At 37.7% G+C, this 21,225-nt stretch overlaps 1 protein-coding gene across 9 annotated transcripts in view; it reads right to left on the bottom strand.

Annotated features, from left to right (window-relative positions):
- Positions 1–2,719: 2,719 nt before the first annotated feature.
- LOC107863724 (nudix hydrolase 16, mitochondrial) overlaps positions 2,720–21,225 on the bottom strand; it is a 34,269-nt gene continuing 15,763 nt past the window's right edge. For 7 of the 9 annotated variants that reach the window (XM_016709823.2, XM_016709828.2, XM_016709826.2 and 4 more), the window contains 2 exons: positions 7,971–8,054; positions 2,785–3,290 (listed from right to left, as the gene is read on the bottom strand). In XM_016709823.2, coding sequence (XP_016565309.1) covers positions 3,024–3,290; positions 7,971–8,054 — 351 coding nt within the window. In that variant the 3' untranslated portion in view covers positions 2,785–3,023. Of the gene's footprint in view, positions 3,291–7,970; positions 8,055–21,225 lie in introns of all 9 variants that reach the window. The other 2 variants (XM_047408046.1, XM_016709827.2) reach the window with 2 other exon arrangements.

The following is a 21,225-nucleotide window of genomic DNA, read 5'->3' as shown; positions in this document are numbered from 1 at the left end:
CCATAAATTAGAGCTCAAAACTCAATTGAATCCAACACGCTGAACTAGAAAGGAAAATAGTTCAAGCAAAGAGTACTAGTTTCTCGTTTGAATGTAACTTAATGTTTTGACTCCAAACTCATTATTAACAGACCTTGAACACTTTCAAAACATAAATTAATATATATATGCTCATTTATACCAAGATTATCTCATTAAGCTCAAGAAAAGTCCTCAAAACTAAGCTAAATAAGGCTGGATAAAAACACTTACGTGCACAAATCTACCTAAGATCAAGCACTCACTTCTATGATATAACTACAAACTAATTTATTCAAGATAGGATCCACAAACATGTGACTAAACCTTATAAAATGAAAAACAAACATGTTTTTGGCATGTGACAACATGTGCAAGCAGGTGACCAATCAACTTATTGTCAACATGCAAGCAGGTGGATAAGAAACTTGTAAGCTCCTTGCAATCAGGTGCATAAGCAGCTTGTAAGCACTCGGTAAGCTGGTGAATAAGTTTCTTATAGGTGTATAATAAGTAGTTGGATAGGAATCTTGCAGGAAAACCCTTCTGAGAGGGTAACCCATCTAAGATGGTAATGCATCTAAGAGGGTTTCATGGTAAAATTAGAGAGCCAATTCCATGGAGCATGCAGTAAATGGTAATTTCTTGCACATGTCATCTGGCATCAATTTTTAATAAGTGTTGTATGGTGTTGGTGATGAGCTCATGTAGCCTTCTTTAATCCACCAGTTGATATCGTGTTTCTGCTTGAGGTATCCTTGGTCTTCCAAGCTCCTTTTCAGCAATCTAGTGAAGTAACTATTCCTATTGGGTGAACCTTCAAATTCCTTCAGAGGATCTTTCATCCCTATAATTTTGATGACATTAAAGACTTCATCTTGTGTGATTTCATACGATGGATGATATTCTTTTATTTCTTGTTGGACCTCATCTCAGTAGAGATGATCATTGGTGAAGTTCTATTTTCCCCTTTCCTCTGTTCATATCACGTATGGAGTGCATTTTTTATGTTAGAAGATGAATAATTATGCTTCATATTGTTTATCTTACAGGGAGAGTATCAATAGTGATCTTGGACGTCGTTGTCTAAGATCCTACCAGTTGAGGCAACATGAATACTATTGAGTTGTAGGAATCTCTGAAGCATCAAACCCAATATTATCATGGCTTAAACCATAACATGAACCTTTTCAGATTTGATTGGTTCGATCAAAATGCCTGAAGGCATCATACTTGAACTCCATAAGGATGTAGTATTGATGGCACAGGTACCAGAAAAACCATGGGATTTCTTGTGGGAAGTCAGTTGGGGGGCCCCAGACTCCACTTTATGGGAATACACTGAGTTTGTTATTGTAAGGTTGGGGGAGGATGGGAGAGAGGGCTTGTAAGGGGGAGGAGGGTAAGAGAAAAATTTAAATTTTTTAATAAAATGTAGATATTATTTTTGAAGGGAGGCTGGTAGGGGTAGGGGTGGGGTGGGAGTAGGGGATGGACTAAGAAAAATATTTGAAATACTTTTAAAACAATTGAATTTTGGGGGTGGGGATAAGGGTAGGGGTAGGGGTGGGGTGGGTGGGATAGGGGTGATAGGGTATTGGGGGCGGGGAGCGAGGTAGATTTTGAGAATTGTATGAACATTTCAACTTTAAAGTGAGGTTGAAAGACAGTTTTGAAAAATGTTTTTCTTACTTTTTGAAGGGAAGTCATTTTCCTTAGATTTAAGAAAAATAAGTTGGTTTGGAAAACATTTTCCAAAACATATAAGCCAACCAAACATAAGAAAACTGGAAAACATTTTCTGAAAAATATTTTCCTTCATACCAAACACACCCCTAGTGTCGCCCAAAGTGTCTAGTCCTGAATTTTCGTCACCCGAGTATCCGGTCTTGAATTATCGTCCCTAAAAGTGTGAAATCTTAAATTTTTATCCTCACTAAATAAGTTCTTATGTTCGCCTATTGGGAAGAACTTGTGGTCAATTGAGCAGGTTCACTGTCTTAAAATATCCTAAACCTTATGAGCAAAAGTTAGAACTTATGTCTAATAGACAATAACCTAATTTCCCTATAAGACACATCAATTATGGGGTTCATTGTCTGGAACATCTACATTATTGGCAAAAATAAGAACGTCTACCTTATAAGAACATATTTAACTTCTAACTTTTGCCTCTTAAGGCAGAATTTTTGATTAATTGTGCAGACTGCTTATCGGGGAATGAGTTAATATCTATTTTATGGGCAAAATTTTATTAAGTAGGGCCAAAAAATAAAGGTTGCCACTTATGGATGGTTATTTTGTAAGACATTTATGGAGGACAAAGTATCAAGATCGACCCATTTTAGGGCTATTTCTGAACTTAACCCCATATTTTTATTCCACAGCTTCGTCCAAATCAGAGGAAATTTAGTGTCAAACCATCATCGCAGGATATCAATTAGGCGGAACGTATTCATACAAATTCCAATTGTATAAGAGTAAATTTAACCCTTGTTCCGAAAATTGCATGCCCTTGTGGAGCCTAGTGATTAGCAGGAGCGTGACAAAAACACCCTCTTTCGCTTTTCTTTGCATTACCTGCATTACGAGAATAGTAGCCAATTTGGGATTTTAACATTATTGGTTCGTGATAATTTCCCCTTAATATGCACAATTTTTGTCCTATGTCAAACGAGAAATAACAACGTAGTCACAATACTACCAAGGAAAGCAACATTTGCTGAACTAACTTGTGTTTGTCCAAATGAGGTTATCGGAGCGAAATGAGACATGAGGAAAATTTCTTGTTTCTTCTCCAATTCACCATCAAGGAATCAATGAGAAATCACTAAAAATGTGGTTCAATATGTAAAACAACTATTTGCACATCTCTTAACTTCCTAGTCCTAAAATGAAATTAAAGCTAATACACACCATGACCCCATCCAGCTCTAAGAATAGGTGTCTTCCTACCGAGAAGTTCAGAAAAAGGAACCTGAATGTTGGTCAGAGGAGCGAAACAACTAGTCCACACAATTCATTGTGCTTGTCATACCACTGTCATGCCACTTTAAAAATCCTTCCTCAAGAGCCTGTCGCATCCATGGATGCCGGCAACATTCAATTGCTTCTGGAACTGTCAGCCAACTTCTTTTCCGAAGGCTCTGTTCAGGCCAGCACTCAAGCTGTTCCTTCACCAACAAAGCAAACATGGCAGCTCTACACAAACCTTCCGGACTGAACTCGTCCTGAAGTGTCTTGCTTTTAAAGAAGTAGTGTCCCAGAAAGTGCTTCAAAATACAAATGTATGAAAATCTTATGAAAAAGAAAACAATGAAATAAAACAAATAAAAACATTTGCATGAAAAAGGAAAATAAGAGGAGATCAAGCATTTAGTGACATTGGTGGGTAAACAAACAAGAAGGCTCCTTAATAGGATGGGAGTCATGGACTCAATCAAAAGGAAATTCCTAATTCTTGGTAATCTAATTACCACGTACAGCCAGACATGCATATTATTCACAATCTTACAACCAATGGTGCAACCAACTTTGACCAATTCATCGGGTACTTGCTACCTCACACCAGTGTAGGTACCGGATGAACCTAGAAGAAGCTTTAAGAGTCCAATCCCAGGTTTAAGACTTCAAACTTTCTGCTATATTCAAGTGATGGAAGGGAAAAGAAGAAGAAAATGAAAAAGAGAGAAAACATTGTTCCACCTAACATAATACTTGACACGAGACAAAAGAAGCAGGAAATTTTATTATCACAGCCTACTCAGTTTCAGTTCATGTCATAAAAGATCTCTGATATAAAAGTTAATTATAACACAAGATTTTTAAATATAGAGGGAAATGAACTTAAAAGCAAAAGGGTAAGGCATAGTTAAATTGAAATACACTTATCTGCTGTAGTAACTAAGAGAATCTCAATGATAGTGTAACAGGACTAATTATTTAAAATAACCTTCAAATCTAGTTATTTGGAAAGACTTGGAATTATATTGATGTCGTCCATCTAGTTCTATTCTTTTGTTACAGGTTATTTCACGTAGTTACTTTGGTAGAGAGAAACCACGAAAGTTTGACAATCTTATCAAGAAAACCTATAGACATTTGTTAGAGGCTAGAACAAAACTTTAGATAGAAGAGGTAAAGAATGAGTGGGTGAACACGGCAATTTGTTTGGAGGCTAAATTAGAAGATTCTAGGTTAAAAGGGGGAGATTTCAACTGGAACTTTTTTCATCTGATAGCAATGTTTACTAGAGGAGGAACTTTGTGACAGCAATACAGGTGAAGGAGTTGGACTATGAAAGTGAAGTGGAAATTGGAGGGGGAGCTATGAAGGGACTTGACACACTGTTTTGTAACAAGGATCTGCAACAAAGACCAACTTAGGTGAAGGAATTTTAGAAACTATGGCGCAAGATGAGGCGGTGGTTGGAGAGAGACTTCCTAGAGAAGCAATACTGTAAGTGTGATAGATCTCCTGCCCAGATGGATTCACAATGGCATTTTTCCACAGGGACACACATTCAAGGAAGAATTTCAAGTGCATTCAAAAACGCACTCCATGGGAAATTTGAAAGAGAGTATAAATGCATTCTGTGTGTATGTACAACAAAGAAATAATGGACCATTATTTTATTTTTTACAAGTTAAAAATAATCAAGGACTTTAGAGTTTAGACCTACAAGTCTTTGCAATTGGTGCATACTTCTTGTCATTAATTGATAAGTTGAGGAGTGCGCTAACAACATTTTTCGTGTACTGTCATGTCTTCCGAATGAAAGAAGTTAACATAAGAAGTTGATGGAACCCCATTTTGCAGTTGCAATATGATTATCCATAATTGTGCTTGGCTAGCAATTGGAGTTCAAGTTCTGAAGTTGCATTTTTTTTCTCTCAGACCACAGAAGGTGTTGGAAGATAGAGTCTCAATGTCCCAAAATGCTTTTATGCCAAGTAGACAAAAATTGGATGCAACCCTGTTTACGACTGAGGTAGTTCACTCCAGGATAAGGAGTGGAGACCCAAAATCGACATGCAATTAAGTGCTGGAAAATTAATACCCGAAATCTATATGCCATAAGTGCTGGAAAAATATGACTATATAATCCAGTTCCATGAAAGGTTGTGGGTTTGAGATAATGAATCCAATAAGAAGGTAATCACTGACAAATATGGAGTTCAAAGGAGATAATGAAGGACAGACCATATAAAGCACCCACGTTGAGTATCATTATGGAGGAGCATAATGAATGAGTGAGAGGATTTCAATAAAAATGTAAAAGTTCAATATAAGAAATATAAACAAAATTAGCTTCTGAAACTGAAAGAACAGCTGAGATGGGGATGCTCCCTTATGTCTATCATTCCTATCAATCTTTAACAACTCTACCTAGAAGATAGTTGTAGTTTCCCAGGTTTACAAATTCGGGAAGAGGTGAAATTATAGGACTCGAATTTGGGTGAAAGGTGCAAGATTGGAAGATGAAAGGAACTATCTGAAATGATGGATAACATATACATGCAAACGACCCACATATAGAGCCTCGTGAAAAGGGAAAGGTCAGAATAAGGGATTTTCATAATCAAGTCCTTCAACACAGGCTGTTGGTGAGGAGGGTGAAAAGGGAACTCCCTCACGAGTCAGTTTGGAAACCTAGAGACCTAGGGAAGTGTCTTTCTTTGTGAACAGCACAGGGGTTCATTCTAGCATCTGAGAATAAGGAAGAGAAAGCCAACTTAAATAGCTGGTGGTTTACGGGAAGAAAACAAGGGAGCGTGTTCACGACTCAATCATATATATCTTAATCGCCCAATTGCATACAAGCAGTGGTGCATAATATGGAATGCCTAAGGGATTGAATCGATAATGCTGCACATTTGGTTCCCATTCTTACGCTATGGATGTAAACGAATAGCAGCACATCTCAAAGAATAGAGAACTCTTTTATAGATACTACTCTCCCCGTACGTGTGTTGCGCGCGTATCCCATATCAATATAATACATCAAATATTAATAGTTGACATATATTATTAGCAATATGTTTGGGTTAAAACGTATAGATCTTCAAAAGAATGAATGGCAATTGGCAATCAAGTTTAATTAATTTAAAGAATAAATATAGAAAATATGTTCCACTAAAATAGAGGAATTTGTCGATGAATTGTTTTCATATGGATTGTATTAGTATCTCACCCATTCTACAATTCTAAGAAGACGGAATAGTATTTTTAACATGAGGAATATTACAACTACGAGAATACGGAATGATAAATCAAAACTTTACCGATTATACAATTTCTATGTTCCACTAAAATAGAGGAATTTGTCGATGAATTGTTTTCATATGGATTGTATTAGTATCTCACCCATTCTACAATTCTAAGAAGACGGAATAGTATTTTTAACATGAGGAATATTACAACTACGAGAATACGGAATGATAAATCAAAACTTTACCGATTATACAACACAACAACAACTACAATAATCCCTAAATATGATATTAGATATTATATATCTCATATAGATGGTAATAATCTAATGGTATAGTAGCTAAAGAATCTAAGAAAGCAAGGAAAAAATTTACGGTTGGAAGTTATTTTCAAGTATTGGAAATTGAATTATAATTTATAATATTTATAAGCAATGAAAAAATTACCACCACATCTAACACCTTTCTAAGAATAGATGCATCCCTTAAAAACGTCCGACACCTTTTACTTATTTTATTTTTTAATCAGTTAAACGTATTTTCATTTATAAACATGACCATACAATTGGTTGTATACAAGAGGTATACAAAAAGTAAAGAATCTACAATAATAAATGATTCTCTACAAACTCAACCCAATTTCCTATACAAGTTGGAATTCTATGGGTACCAAAAGAAAATGAGAACCGAGAGGCTACTCCTCAAATGAGAAAAGCTCAATTCTACCCCCTCAAAAGCTCTCCTATTTCTTTCTCTCCATACCACCAACATCAATGCGAGTGGAACCACATTCCAATTGCGTCTTCTCCTCCTCCTCCGACTCTTCCAACTAATCATCAATTCTTTCACAGTTCTTGGCATTGCCCATGAAGTATCAAACCACCTAAATATATCCCACCATAACCTCGTGGTAAAATCACAGTGAAGAAGAAGATCCACGATGACCACTTTTACTTATAATAGCATTTAGTTTTTTATTTAGTTCTTATTACACATAAAAATAGGTTCTTCAGAAGGGCATTTTAGTAATTCAACTTTCAACTTTTGAGGTTCCCACTTTTATAATAATATAGACAGATTAGTGAGCGTTCTTTTACTTGCATACTTCTGGGACACTTCAAACCCAACTACTTTTGATGACTGGATGTCGTAGAAAATCACATTTTGTTTAGAATTCTCTACTTTCTTTTGTGCACCTGGTATGTGGTGTAGGTTCCCATTGTATCAATAAAAACAATTACAGTATATGTACAAAGGAAGGAAACAACCTCTCTGCCACCAAGATAGGGTAGGTTTGCATACACTCTACCCTGCCACACCCCATTTTGTAAGATTACACTACGTATGTTGTAGTAAAATGAAGACATGAAGACCATTTTGATAATTGAATTTATAAGAACTGAATTCTAGAAAAGGGTCCAAAAAACTTCTGCCGTGTAAGTAGTCTCTGACTTCAACAAATGGTCCATGCTCAACTGGTATAAAATGAAACGAGCACTAAGTAATCACATAAGCGATAGAAACATACATCAAAGCTATGTTGCTCAGACTGTTCAAAAATGTCAGTGGGTGCATGTTAGATTCGCCAAAGCTAGTGTATTTTTAGAGTATCCGACATGGGTGCAGCATTGAAAGTGAAGAGTCCGCACAACTTAACATCAAAGTTCCAGTAGGAAAGTATAACTTACTTGTGTACCAAAAATAAAAGTAAAACAAAGCAGATACTTCAAGAGACCTTACCACTAGATCCCCTCGAACTCCAGCTTCCTCTATGGCTTCACGGATAGCTGCCTCCTTGACCGTTTCATCATTTTCCCAACCACCCTATTTATACAAAATGCGCCAGAGATGTCAATAAGCAGCACCCATAAGGTACTCAACCTTGTGATCAAATGAACCAAAAGAGTTTTAAGTTAAACTTATTCAGCAATATCAACTGGCATCAAAATGCCCAAAAGTAGAAACCAGGAAGAACGGTCAAAATAAACGAACAAGTAAGAAAACCAATATGTCATGTGTGACATATGCTTAAGAAGCAGCCTGCTGCACTAAAGCTCCCGCAATGCGCGGAGTCAGGGAAGCGCCAAACCACAAGGATCTATGGTACGCAACCTCGCCCTAGATTTCTGCAAGAGGCTGTTTTCAGGACTTGAACCCATGACCACATGGTCACATGATAACAACTATACCAGTTATTCCAAGGTTCCCCTTTATGGAGTGACACATGCTTAAAAAACAATAATTAAGAAAAACAAAGTATGCCCTCAAGTGTTAACCGTTGATCGAGTGAAGTACTAGTATGCTAAGTTGTTTGGACTCTTCATTTTCGATGTCGCACCCGTGGCAACACGACATGATACTGGGAGTTGTATCTGTACCCAATCTGGTCAACCAATTTCGAATACTTTGACCAAAATCTATAGAGAAATTCCGGACAAATTCAAATTCAATGTTTTTTGTAATCAAAACGAAATTTAAAGTGAAATTAAGGAAAATGGAATACCTTGTGTATAAAAATTTTTGCCACTCATTTTCCCTTTATCTCCTTTGATCAATACTTTCTCCTTGAGTACCATGTAATATCACATAATTTAGGTTTTATAACTCTAGTTTTAGATATTTGAATTGTTTTTAACCGAATCCCCACACCCGGGGTGTATCCATAATTGGATCTGTATCCTCTAATCTTAAATTTAGATCATCAAGGATCTCCCTCTCTAGATCGGCACCCGTATTGGACACCTACACCCGAATCCAAGCACCTTAGCTTAGTATGTCATAAAATTTCATAAGCAGACATAAGGGAACTACGACTTCCAGTGATAGGGCTCTCCACTCTTTCAACTTTATCTGGTTGTCGAAATTCTATTTCCTTCTCTTTCTCTACCTCTCTTCAGGACTTTAGATTTTTTTTTTCCACTTCGATTTTTATCTGGTGATTACTAATTTGGTGGGTTCATAGGACTAGTATGCTATATTAATCAAAGGTTTCTTATATGCTTGAATATTGATACGTTTCTTTCTTTAGACTTTTGCGAACTTTCTAAAATGTTCTTCCAATGCCATGTCTCCTATACTTGAAAGAAAGAAGCCCATTTCTCCAATGCTCCTAGATAAAGGGCATCTAAATGCATATGTGCTCTCCATACTTGGGTCTACACAAGACACGGGTTGCTTTATGACCTTAGTCTCCCACAATATATCCTCTTGGGATGAATGTACCCCCTCGACATACTAGTTGCACCAACTTATGGTAGCTCCAACAGATATCTATCACTATAAGATAAAAATGAATACCCTTTCACGAATAATGTCCTCAAATGCCATGAATACTTCATGAACATAGCCTTTAGTGGGGAAGGTCTAAAAGATATCTATTTACACGTGCTCTCAGAGCCAAGGTCCTTGGGATATTAACTCTCACAGCAATGTGTCCTCCATGGCATATATCAATATACATACATATGACATTGAATGACTAAGATTTACAAATATTTGTGAAGGCTTTCATGTTATTTTCTACCTGCCCATTTATTTGGTTAAAGCTTACAATTACCTACATGCCTTCAAGATGCTTCTAAAGGTTGTTTTCATTTATGATAGCTTTTCAAATGCTTTAAAGAAATATTATTGGCTATTGAGCCACAAGCATCGATTCTAAATATCATAGGCTATTAAGCCACAAATTTGACCTGAACTTTTAGGCAATAAGCCACGGTTTATGAAAAGGCCCAATGCGCTAAAGATGATGAATAATTTAAAGGGGCCAAAAAGGGGGTCCAAGCTATATGTTTTCATGTTTTGGGAGCATCATAGAAAATAAGAAGGTATGGGCAAAAGGTTCCAATACTCGAAGCTACACATTGCTGGTGTAGGGCTATGGCCACCAAGAGGCATGTCGGCTAGATAGTCGAGCCCCATATTTAATGGAGCTGGGTTGCTCAAAGATATTGTTATATATAGACAAATCGATCCACGCAGCAATCGTGGTGAAGACGACTCAGTCGATTGAACGTTAATCAAATGTCATGTTGTTTGTGACTAGGATCTCCCACAAAATGATTATATATATCTTAAAGCTAAAAAACATGATAATATTTAAAGCTTTCACGATTATTGACATCATTTCTCAATATGCATAACTTAAAGATTTAAAGATATTCTTAAACTAAGAGTAATGGTATTTATTTATAACTTTTGATGATTATCGATCACTTTCCTCATGCTTTACTTAAAGATTATCAATTATCAAATGTTATTTCCTTTATTATTTGATACTTACTCTATATGATGGTACATCCAATTCTTCCATATGAATTTCTTCAGTTCCCTTGTGGTGTTATTATGTCTGCTTTACATAAAAGTACAATTCTATATGTACTTACGTCCCTTTTTATTTGGGAGCACTACATCTCGCAATACAATTTCAAGTGTTCACAAGAGCTGCTTGAGTCAACCGTTAACTGTCACGCAGCAGCCACCTGAGCAACAACACAGCAGGTGTCAGCACACCAACAATCTACTTGCACCATGTGGCGCATGTACTACCACTTTAGAGAGCACAATGTGCACTTAGTTTTTTTTTAGGTCCTAAAAGTTTTTTGAACCTAAAATTTTTTCTAAGTGTCCGAATTTCGTGATTCTTTTTTTAAACTTTGTCTCCTAGATTCCTCAATGATTTAATAAGTAATTAACAAATTTAATCACGTGTTAACTAGTTTTAATCATCACGTCAAATCCTTTAAAGTGGTGAACTTCTTTAAGGCCTCAAAAATTTTCGAAGTGTCCAAATTTCGTGATTTTTTTAAAACTCTTTCTCCTTCAATTTACTAATTAATAAGTAATTAACATATTTAATCACCCATTGATTAGTTTTAAAACATCAAATCACTTTTTTGATTTATCAAATTAAGCAACACAAGTAATTTTTCTACTTTTGTTTGTTTTTTTTAGTCTGTTTCTTTTGTGCTTCTTTTCTTCAATTTTTCACATCTTAATTCGTAGATAAACTTCTTGATTCAAGTCCTTTTAGCTTCAATCGAGTCTTCCTTCTTTCAAGAGTCAGAAGAATCCACTCCACCACAAAGGGTAGGTGATCTTGAATTGATCGAGAAAAGCTAGTTCACTACCAATTTTGAGACAACACTATAGGAGGTGAGTTGAGAGTTTATATATTAGTGACGTGAGGCTTTTGTAAGATTAGTACCAAAAGTGTACATTTTATTCACCTGAGAGCTACAAATTTATAGTACAGGAAAGCAAACATAACAGAATCAAATCGCTTGATTCAATCAAGATGTGATCTTTTTTATCTAATTACTTAAACTATCTACAACAAATCAGATATGATTTTATTAAATCAATTAAGATCCTACAAAATAAAATCTTAAATATTCAAAAATCAACACTCCCTCTCAAGTTGGCATGTAAATGTCTGTCATACCTAACTTTCTTACAAGAATTTCAAATTTTGATTTAAACAAGCCTTTTGTGAAAATATCTGCAGTTTGCTGATTTGTTGGTACGAAAGGCACGCACAGATTTCCTTCTTCAATCTTCTCTTTTATGAAGTGCCTATCCACTTCAACATGTTTTGTTCTATCATGTTGAATTGGATTGTAAGCAATACTTATGGCCGCTTTATTGTCTCAGTACAACTTCATTAGTAAACCAAACGGTTTTTTGAGTTCTTCCATCATCTTCTTGAGCCAAATCATTTCACAAATCCCATGGGCCATAGATTGGTAATCGACTTCAGCACTGCTGGGCTACAACATTCTGCTTTTTACTCCTCCAGGTCACAAGATTTCCCCAAATAAATGTACAATATCCAGTTATGGACCTCCTGTCAGTAGTAGAACCTGCCTATTCTGCATCTGTAAAGCCTTAATCGCACTACGTTGACTTTTTCTGAAAAACAATCCTTTCCCCAGAGAACTTTTAAGATATCTTAGGATCCTGTAGACCGCTGACAGCTTCTTGGTGCTCTTCCTTTAAAGAGTGCATATGTGACAAGTAGATCAACTTCCCCACTAGTCTTTGATATTGACTGTGGTCAACTGAATTTCCATCTTTATTTTCGAATTTTATATTCGGATCAATGGGTGTTTCAGCTGGACAACAACCACTCATTCCAGTCTCTCTTTGAAAATCTAGTACATACTTCCTATGTGACACCATAATGCCTTCTTTCGATCTCGCTACTTCCATGCCAAGAAAATATTTCAACTGGCCCAGATCTTTAATCTCAAACTCCGAGGCTAACTGTTTCTTTAAATTCTCCATTTCGTACAAGTCATCTCCAGTAAGTATAATATCATCAACATACACTATCAGAATAGTTGTCATTCCCTTAAGAGAATGTCGAGTGAACATGGTATGATCTGTTTGCCCTTGAGTGTATACCCTTGTTTTTTCACAAATTGAGTAAACCTCTCAAACCAAGCTCTTGAAGATTGTTTGAGCCCATAGAGATATTTCTTTAGCTTGCACACTCTAGTTCCATTCCTTTCTTCAAAACCTGGAGAAGGGGTCCATGTAGACTTCTTTTTCGAGTTTTCCATTCAAGAATGCATTCTTCACGACTAGTTGTTGGAGGGGTCAATCAAGGTTGGCCGTAATAGTCAGAAGTACTCTTATTGAATTCAATTTGGCAACCGGAGAAAAAGTCTCAAGATAGTTAATCCCGTAAGTCTGAGTGAATCCTTTTGCTACCAAACATGCCTTATACCTCTCTAGGACCCATCTGATTTAAATGTGATGGTGAACACCCACTTGCAGCCCACTGTTTTCTTTCCACGAGGTAGTTCCACCATTTTTCAGGTTTCATTTTTCTTCAAAGCTTTCATTTCCTCAAGAACTGCCTCTTCCCACTCGGGAATGTTTAAAGCATCCTACACATTTCTCGGTATCTCCATTCCAGATAATTGAGAAAGAAAAGCTATATAGGAAGGGGATAAGTTTCTATATGACAAAAAATTTGACATGGAATAGTTAGTGACTTCTCTTAACCTTTTACATTTGGCAATTGGAAGATCAAGGTCTAAACTAAAAAAGGGTAAAGGATACAAATCAACTATGGAAACACTAAATTTCAGCGATCAACCAAACTAACAAGTTGATAACAAGATGAATAATAACCCCATGGTTTCAACACAAAGCCAAGAGTAACATACAAACACAACAATATATAAAGATAAATAGATCACTTGGCATACAAATGCACAAATACTAAGAACCAAAATGTGTATCAAACATTTAAAACCCAAAGATTCATACAAGTAACACCAAGTTCTTACGAAGACCTCAAAGGAACCGAAATTCCCGAGCAACCACCGTTTCTAAACTAGTAACCAACACAAGTGATTCCACACTTGTCACAAGTGAATCCACACTTGCAAATACACTCTCAAGAGTATTCTCAAAATATATCATCAAAGTTGTAAGATAAAATGACCTAATAGAAGCTACTTATAGTCTTGGCTAAGCTTTAAAGCTTTATTACATAAAATGACCAAAAGGCCCTTAATGAGGGCTTGCAGTCCATGGGCGCCTATTTGTTTCAAGCAATGACAAAAATACCCTTATGAGGGGCGGCCTTGGAGTGTAATTAACTCTTGTCCAAGTTTCACACTTGAGCTCTCGGGTTAGGCATCCAAAGCTTGAGAATTTACGTATGATGCCCCATCGACTCGTATCATCCTCCCCTTCTTGAAAAGGATTCAACCTCGAATCCAAACCTTGAAAAACAGTAGGAGACACAAGCAAACACATTTTCCTCAAGGCATGAGGGTTATGTAATACCCCATACTTTTTCCTAGCTCATAGCTCAATTTAGCTCCTGGAACGTCAAGGGTAAGCTTCAAAAATGAATAACCTTTGTTATGCAGGGAATTTTCCAGTTCTAGACCCTCTATTGTGTAGAAAATTGAATTAGCTTTCCATCGATACCAATTTCACCTAAATCCAATACTCGATTGAGAAGTTATGGCATTTTTAGTAAAGCAGTATGCCATTTAGGCAAGCACCGCGTCGCGGAGAGGGCTAATTTGGCAATTGCCAATTTCCAGTAGACCTCCGCGATTGGCCTGCATCGCGAAAAAGTTATCCCAGTCGTCGTCTTCCAGTGGCTCACCGCGATGGTGGCACGTTGCGGTGATGGCCAAAGTAGAACTTGTCCTTTTTTCCAAAGACCCAATGTGATTTCACCGCATCGCGTTGGAGCCCCATTTCCCAGTTGTATAGTGGCGCATCGCAGTGGCATGAAAAATCGGGAATTTTTCCCTTATTCCAGTTCCGACGAAATAAAAAATAAAAAAAGGGCTTTTTGGTCAATTCTCAAGCCCCAATTCGTCCAAAACAAGCAATTAAGCTCATTCTTAAGCACTTTATGCTTATTTTCATCAATTCTCTCTAAAAGAAAACCCTAGAGCTCAAAACTTAAGCTCCAAGAAATCAAATTTCCTCCATTGTTTCTCCAAGAAAGCCTAAAGTTGAGGATTCCCAAATCAAGATAATTAAGAGTTCATCATCAAAAGCACAACTAGAGATTCAAGTTCAAGCTTTCTTAGAAATTTCATCAATTAAGGTATGCTGGGTTTATGAACAAGGATTCTCTTTCATCCTTGTGCCCAAAACCAAGTTTTTATTTCAAATTTATTTGATTTTGAATGATTATACATTGGTTTTAAATTAGGGTTCATACCCAATATTGCTAATTGCAAGATTATGAGATTTTAAGTGATTTGGAAGTTGAATTGCATGTTTATTTTCATATTTTCATGCCTATTGCAGTAATTTTCAGATTTTGAGATAAATTATCATTGTTTTCGTTACCAAGCATGATTATTATGATGTTTTGACATGAAATTGATGCATGGGTTATTATCCCCAGATAAAACAATTATTATTTCAAGAGATTATGCTTTAAGCATCAGATGCTCAGTTTATTTTCAGACTTTCAATAAAGATTTGATCTTTGATCCTTAGATAAGATTTGGAATCCACTTTACAGATTTACTACAGCTTACAGAAAACAGATTAGCTTTATTACAAATTTAAATCAGATAAATGCATAATTGGTTTTATAATGAACTCTTATGCTAGTTTTAAAGTAGATTTCCAACAGAATGAGCATACAGATTAAAAAGGGAGTAGTATTTAGCACCGAGTAGGAAGTATGGGATTAGCGTGCCCTAACTTCCACAGCACTACATAGCCAGCGTAGGTACAAATTATCAGATTATTTCCATTTCTATATGGATGACAGATACAGATGTGATCACTTAGATTAGGTTATACTCCTTGGCAAGAGTATGACACCTCTCCCCATCGTGAGGTTTTCCCCATCGAAAACAAGATATTGGACTCCATGTTAGCTCACATGGTTTATGTTGGTTAGAAGAACCTCCCTTGCAGAACAGTTTTTAAGAGAATTCCCTATTAGTAAAGAAAAGCTTTTTGAAAACTAAGTGTAAAGGCTCACAACTTTATTCAGATTATGCTTTACATAAAGATATTAGCTATAGACTTCAGCTTTCAGATTTCAAATATAAAAGTGAGTCCTTTCTACACTTAGGCAGCATGTTTTACAGACAGATCATTATTACAGCTTTTAGAACTGAATGGTATGACTCACTAGTTTTATAAAGTATGATTTACTACTCATGAATTTATGATTTTCAGCTTTCACATATTCCAGCTTATGTGAGTCATTTACATTTAGCATGAATTCTTTTGCAAATTGATACAAATGTTGAGATAATGTTTTACTTATGCATTCACCCCCATATACTCAGTACATCCTCAAAGTACTGATCCACATATACGTCTACGTGCTACGTGCTACATTGTCTCATAATGTAGGTTCACGTGCTTAGTTTCAGCAGCGAGAGTGATTTCGAACATCTCCATCTACATCCCTACAGTTGGTGAGTCCTCATAGTTCGGAGACTTAGTTATTCAGATTTTCAGCTTATCAGTATTAGATGATTTAGTATTTTCAGACAGTTCGAGTCAACAGGGGTTTGTCCCAGTGACTCTCTAGTTATTAGTAGTAGAGGCTTATCAGACTACTAGTTTTGATTCAGATTATTCAGTACTGAGGTTTCAGATATCATTTCAGATATTATATTCAGACAGTTTTTCCACATATAGTATGACTCTTATGTCTGTTTCTTTCATTATGAGATTCAGACTTAGTAGAAGGCAGACAGAGTTTGCTTAAGGCTACTCGTAGTCTTAAGCACCGTGTGACGTCTCGGGACCAGGTTTCGAGGCATTACAGGTTAGGGTTAGCACAATCAATTATACCATAGTTAATCTAATCCCCCAAACCCGAACACCCTTCCAAAGAAGAAACAACTTGTCTATCCACATAAGTGTGACAAACAACAAGAGATAAGAGTTGTTTATCACGTGGAGTCCATAGACGCTTCTTGGAACAAAAAATAGTCTTGCAAACTGAAATAGGGAGGCCATACATTCCAAGTACACTCAAGCCATTCCAAAAGACATCAATACCATCTAAGTAGGACTTTAAATCAAATATCTTCATAGCATTGTCTACTTTAGGGTAAATGTTATCATGATCCCAAGGAAAGCTAGAAATAGGAGGGAATAGGTACATACCTTTGGAACAAAGACTTGAGCTTTCTCTTTTGCCTTCTAAACTTGCACCATGGGAATTCATCTCCTTAAGCCTCAACTTGAAAGTTGGCACAATGCTAGTGCAGAAGGTGGTGAATAACAAGTGCTTGGTTTTGACACCAAGTTCTTCTTGAACCTGAAACTTCTCACCTTCACCATTCAGGTTCTTCCTCATCAAAAGGTCAAAATTCAAGACCTCTCTTTCTTCGGGCCAAACATCTGCAACGGGAGCTTTTATCATCAACCCGCAAGGCACACAAACATTTCCTTCTTCCTCTAACAATTCGGCTTCACCATCATTGCCACCATTCTCTTGAGGGATTTCCTCACTACCATCATTTAAGGTCACTTTACCCCCAACAAAGGATCACCCTCCACCAACACAATGTTCTTTCGGTTGGGGCATTCACTAGCCTTGTGACCACAACCTTGACATTTAAAGCAAACAATACCTTTAGGATTAGGAGTAAAGGATGGGTTACCTTCAAGCCGTGGTGGATACCTTTGGATTGCCCTATCAACGGGTTTCTTCTCGAAGAATTTATAGGATCCTTGTTCTTGTTCCATCCGAAGGTCTTGGCATTATTGTTCCTTTAAACCTCAGTGGCCGCTTAAACAAGATACTCTATTCGGTCAAACGTATGGACAACTAGTTGAGAGACAATTTCATAATCTAGGCCACCTTTGAACCGAGCTATGCAATGATTTGGAGGTTCAACAATATTATGACGAAGGATCAAGTTTTGAAACTTCTCATAGTATTCTTCCACACTTCTATTTCCTTACCTTAATTATAGAGCCTTGTCAGTTGCTCTTGCTTGAACCTTTCCATCACATATCTCTCTCATAAGTGTCTTCAATTCATCCTAATTCGAAAGGTCAAGATTGCCATTTCTTGCTCTTTGCAATCTTTTTGTCTCCCACCAAGTAGATGTGTATCCTTCGAGTTGAGCAATGGCATGGGCGGCTTTCTTGTGGGGAGTTAACTTGCTCTTTGCAATCTTTTTGTCTCCCACCAAGTAGATGTGTATCCTTCGAGTTGAGCAATGGCATGGGCGGCTTTCTTGTGGGGAGTTAACTCATTGAGTTGGAAACTCCGATTGCATTGTAGCTCCCAATCAAGATAGATAGATGGATCGCTAGTTCTTTTGAAAGAAGGAAGAGTGATCTTGATGGAGTTGATACCCGTGTCTCTACCCAAATTTCCTCTTTGATCCCCTAAACCTTCGTGAACGTGAGGACGATGTCCCAAGTTGCCTCTACCATGAGAAGCCGAACCAAACCTTCCCTCTCGGCCCCTATGTCCTCCTACATGAACTCTTCTCCGATTTCTCACAAATTCTTCAAAGAGAGTCACTTCATCTAACTCCTTACCTCCATAAGGACCCTCACCTTCCACATCATCAATTTGGATTAGTGGATTTCGGTTTAGTGGGGTACTCAGTATTTCAAGGGGTTCTCAATTTTATGGAGCTTTTTGGTGAACTTGGTTTCGGTTGTTTGGATAAGTGGGGGTTGGTTCATGGACTTGTCTAGGTGGATTGAACATTTGGTGAAGTGTATCCGGAGTTATAGTAGGGAAGGTGTGGGGAGCATGTCCACTAGATGAGGCATGGTAGTTTTTAGGAGTTGAATGGTTGGAGTCTAAACGAACTTCCAAGGTGTCCATTCTCCTTGAGAGAGATCTTTCCATCCCTTTCATCCGACTACTAAGATCATGTTTCACACCCATTATGGCCGCCATCAAAGTATCCATGTTTACCTCTCCCGAAGTTCTTGGACTACCTTCACCTCGAAGCCATGGTACATAACAAAGAAATGATAAACTAAACACAAAAAACAAGTTAAGTTTAGAAAAACTCAGCCTCACAAACTCTCAAGGTCACACCTTTGAAGTATCACTCAATTGGCCTCATAAGTGTTGGTACCTCGTTTATACTCCAATGAAGTTACTTGGTTCCAATTGCAGCTTAAGGTCGGAATAGATTCTTGTTTGAAACGACTCAAAGAAAATATGTACGGACTTGAATCAAGAAACTACAACAACAAACCCAGTATATTCCCACATAGTGGGGTCTGGGGAGGGTAGAATGTACACAGTCCATACCACTACCTCCGAAGAAGTAGAGAGGTGGTTTCCGAAAAACCCCCGGCTCAAGACAAAGGACCATATTCAAATGTCACAAGCATACAACATGATGAAAATAACAGCGATACAACAACCACCAAAAATAAAGTACATTAACCAACAAAGGGCACCCTACTCCCCCAACCCTAGCACTACCACCCAAGCTACACCAAACTCTCTTAACTACAGCCTATGACCTGACCACCACCCTTAGCCCTCTACCTAAAACTCTTCCTCCAAACCTTCCTATCGAGGGTAATATCCTCAGTGAGCCATAATTGCTCCATGTCACGTCTAATCACTTCTCTCCAGTATTTCTTCGGTCTACCCCAACCCCGCTTGAAACCATCTAAGGCCAACCTCTCACACCTACGAACTGGAGCATCCGTGCCCCTTCTCATCACATGCCCAAACCATCTCAACCTCACTTCCCGAATCTTATCCTCCACCAACGCCACTCCCACTTTCTCCCGAATAATCTCATTCCTAACCCTGTCAGCCCTCGTGAAACCACACATCCAACGCAACATCCTTATTTTCGCCACCTTCAACTTCTAGACGTGAGAATTCTTAACCGGCCAACACTCCGCTCCCTACAACATAGTCGATCGGACTGCAACTTTGTAGAATTTGCCTTTAAGCTTGGGAGGCACCTTTTTATCGCATAAAATTCCCGAGGCGAGCCGTCATTTCAACCAACCTGCCCCAATACGGTGAGAGACATCCGCATCAATCTCTCTATTCCCCTGAATCATAGACCCAAGGTACTTAAAACTATCCCCCTTACACACCACCTGAGACTCCAACTTCACTACCACCTCGTCCTCTTACCTAAAGTCACTAAACTTGCACTCCAAGTACTCCATCTTGGTCCTACTCAACCTGAAACCTTTAGCTTCCAGGGTTTGTCTCCAAACCTCCAACTTATCAATAACACCTCGACGAAACTCATCAATCAAGACTACATCATCCGCAAAAAGCATACACCATGGCACCTCACCTTGAATACTCCGTATCAACACTCCATTACCACGGCGAATAAAAACGAACTAAGAGTCGAACCCTGATGCAACCCCGTCAAGACCGGAAAATGCTCGAAATCCCCTCCCACAGTCCTTCCCGAGTCTTCGCCCCCTCGTACATGTCCCTAATCGAACGAATGTACGCCACAAGGATCCCCCTCACCTCCAAGCATCTCCAAAGAACCTCCCTAGGGACTTTGTGATATGCCTTTTTCAAGTCAATAACACCATGTGCAGATCCCTCTTTCTCTCTCTATACTACTCAACCAGTCTCCGCACTAGGTGAACTGCCTAGTCGTCAAGCGACCAGGCATAGATCCAAATTGATTCTCCGAATTGTAAACACGAATAAAATGGACTTAAAACCAACTCACAACCTAGTCGGTCATTACTAGTTTGTCAATTAGTACTACAATCAAGCAATGCACCAAAGAAACAAGAAAATAAACTTAGAAATCCAAAATTTTGAGCCTAAGATAATCTTGTAGTGTTGATGACGTGGCAGCCTTGGATTGGTCAAATTGGTGTGAAAAAGGTTTCTTGTTTTCAGTTTGGATTGGTCAATCTTAATTTGGAAGAGAGAAGTTTCGGTTTTGGGAGGGAAACAAGGTTTTGAAGCCTTTTCAAATTCAAAAGGTTTGGCAAGACAACCTTTTTGAAAGTCTTTGTAATGGTCCCCACCCTTGACTTACCCTTCTCCTTCTTCCTTAAAACTTGGAAAATGGTTGGAAAGTTGTTGGAGAAGTCTTCGAGAGACCTTAAAACTCAAAAAATTTTTAGGAAAGTCTTAAGGGTGGTTGGAAAAGTCTTTCAAGACTAACAAACAACCAACTTTAGAAGATTATTCTTCAACAAAATATGAAGATGGTGAAGAACACCAAGATCACCAAGAACACACTTTTGAATCTTGAAGTTCTAAGGTTCAAGTTGGACCCCTAAAATCAACAATACATGTTCAAGCTCAAATCTTCAACAACAAATATCAACAACACGTTTTTTCAGCCACCAATCCTCAACAACAAACATCAACAACACGTTTTTGGTGAGATTTTCGAATTTTCTAGGCAACAATCCCAAGATTGATTTCAGCGATCCCAATCAACTATGGAAACACTAAATTTCAGCGAACAACCAAACTAACAAGATGAACAATAATACCACGGTTTCAACACAAAGCCAAGAGTAAGATACAAACACA

The sequence above is a fragment of the Capsicum annuum genome, chromosome 3 (genome assembly GCF_002878395.1).
Source record: "Capsicum annuum cultivar UCD-10X-F1 chromosome 3, UCD10Xv1.1, whole genome shotgun sequence".
NCBI lineage: Eukaryota > Viridiplantae > Streptophyta > Magnoliopsida > Solanales > Solanaceae > Capsicum > Capsicum annuum.
The sequence above is the reverse complement of the archived record's forward strand: the minus strand, read 5'-3'. Positions and strand labels throughout refer to the sequence as shown.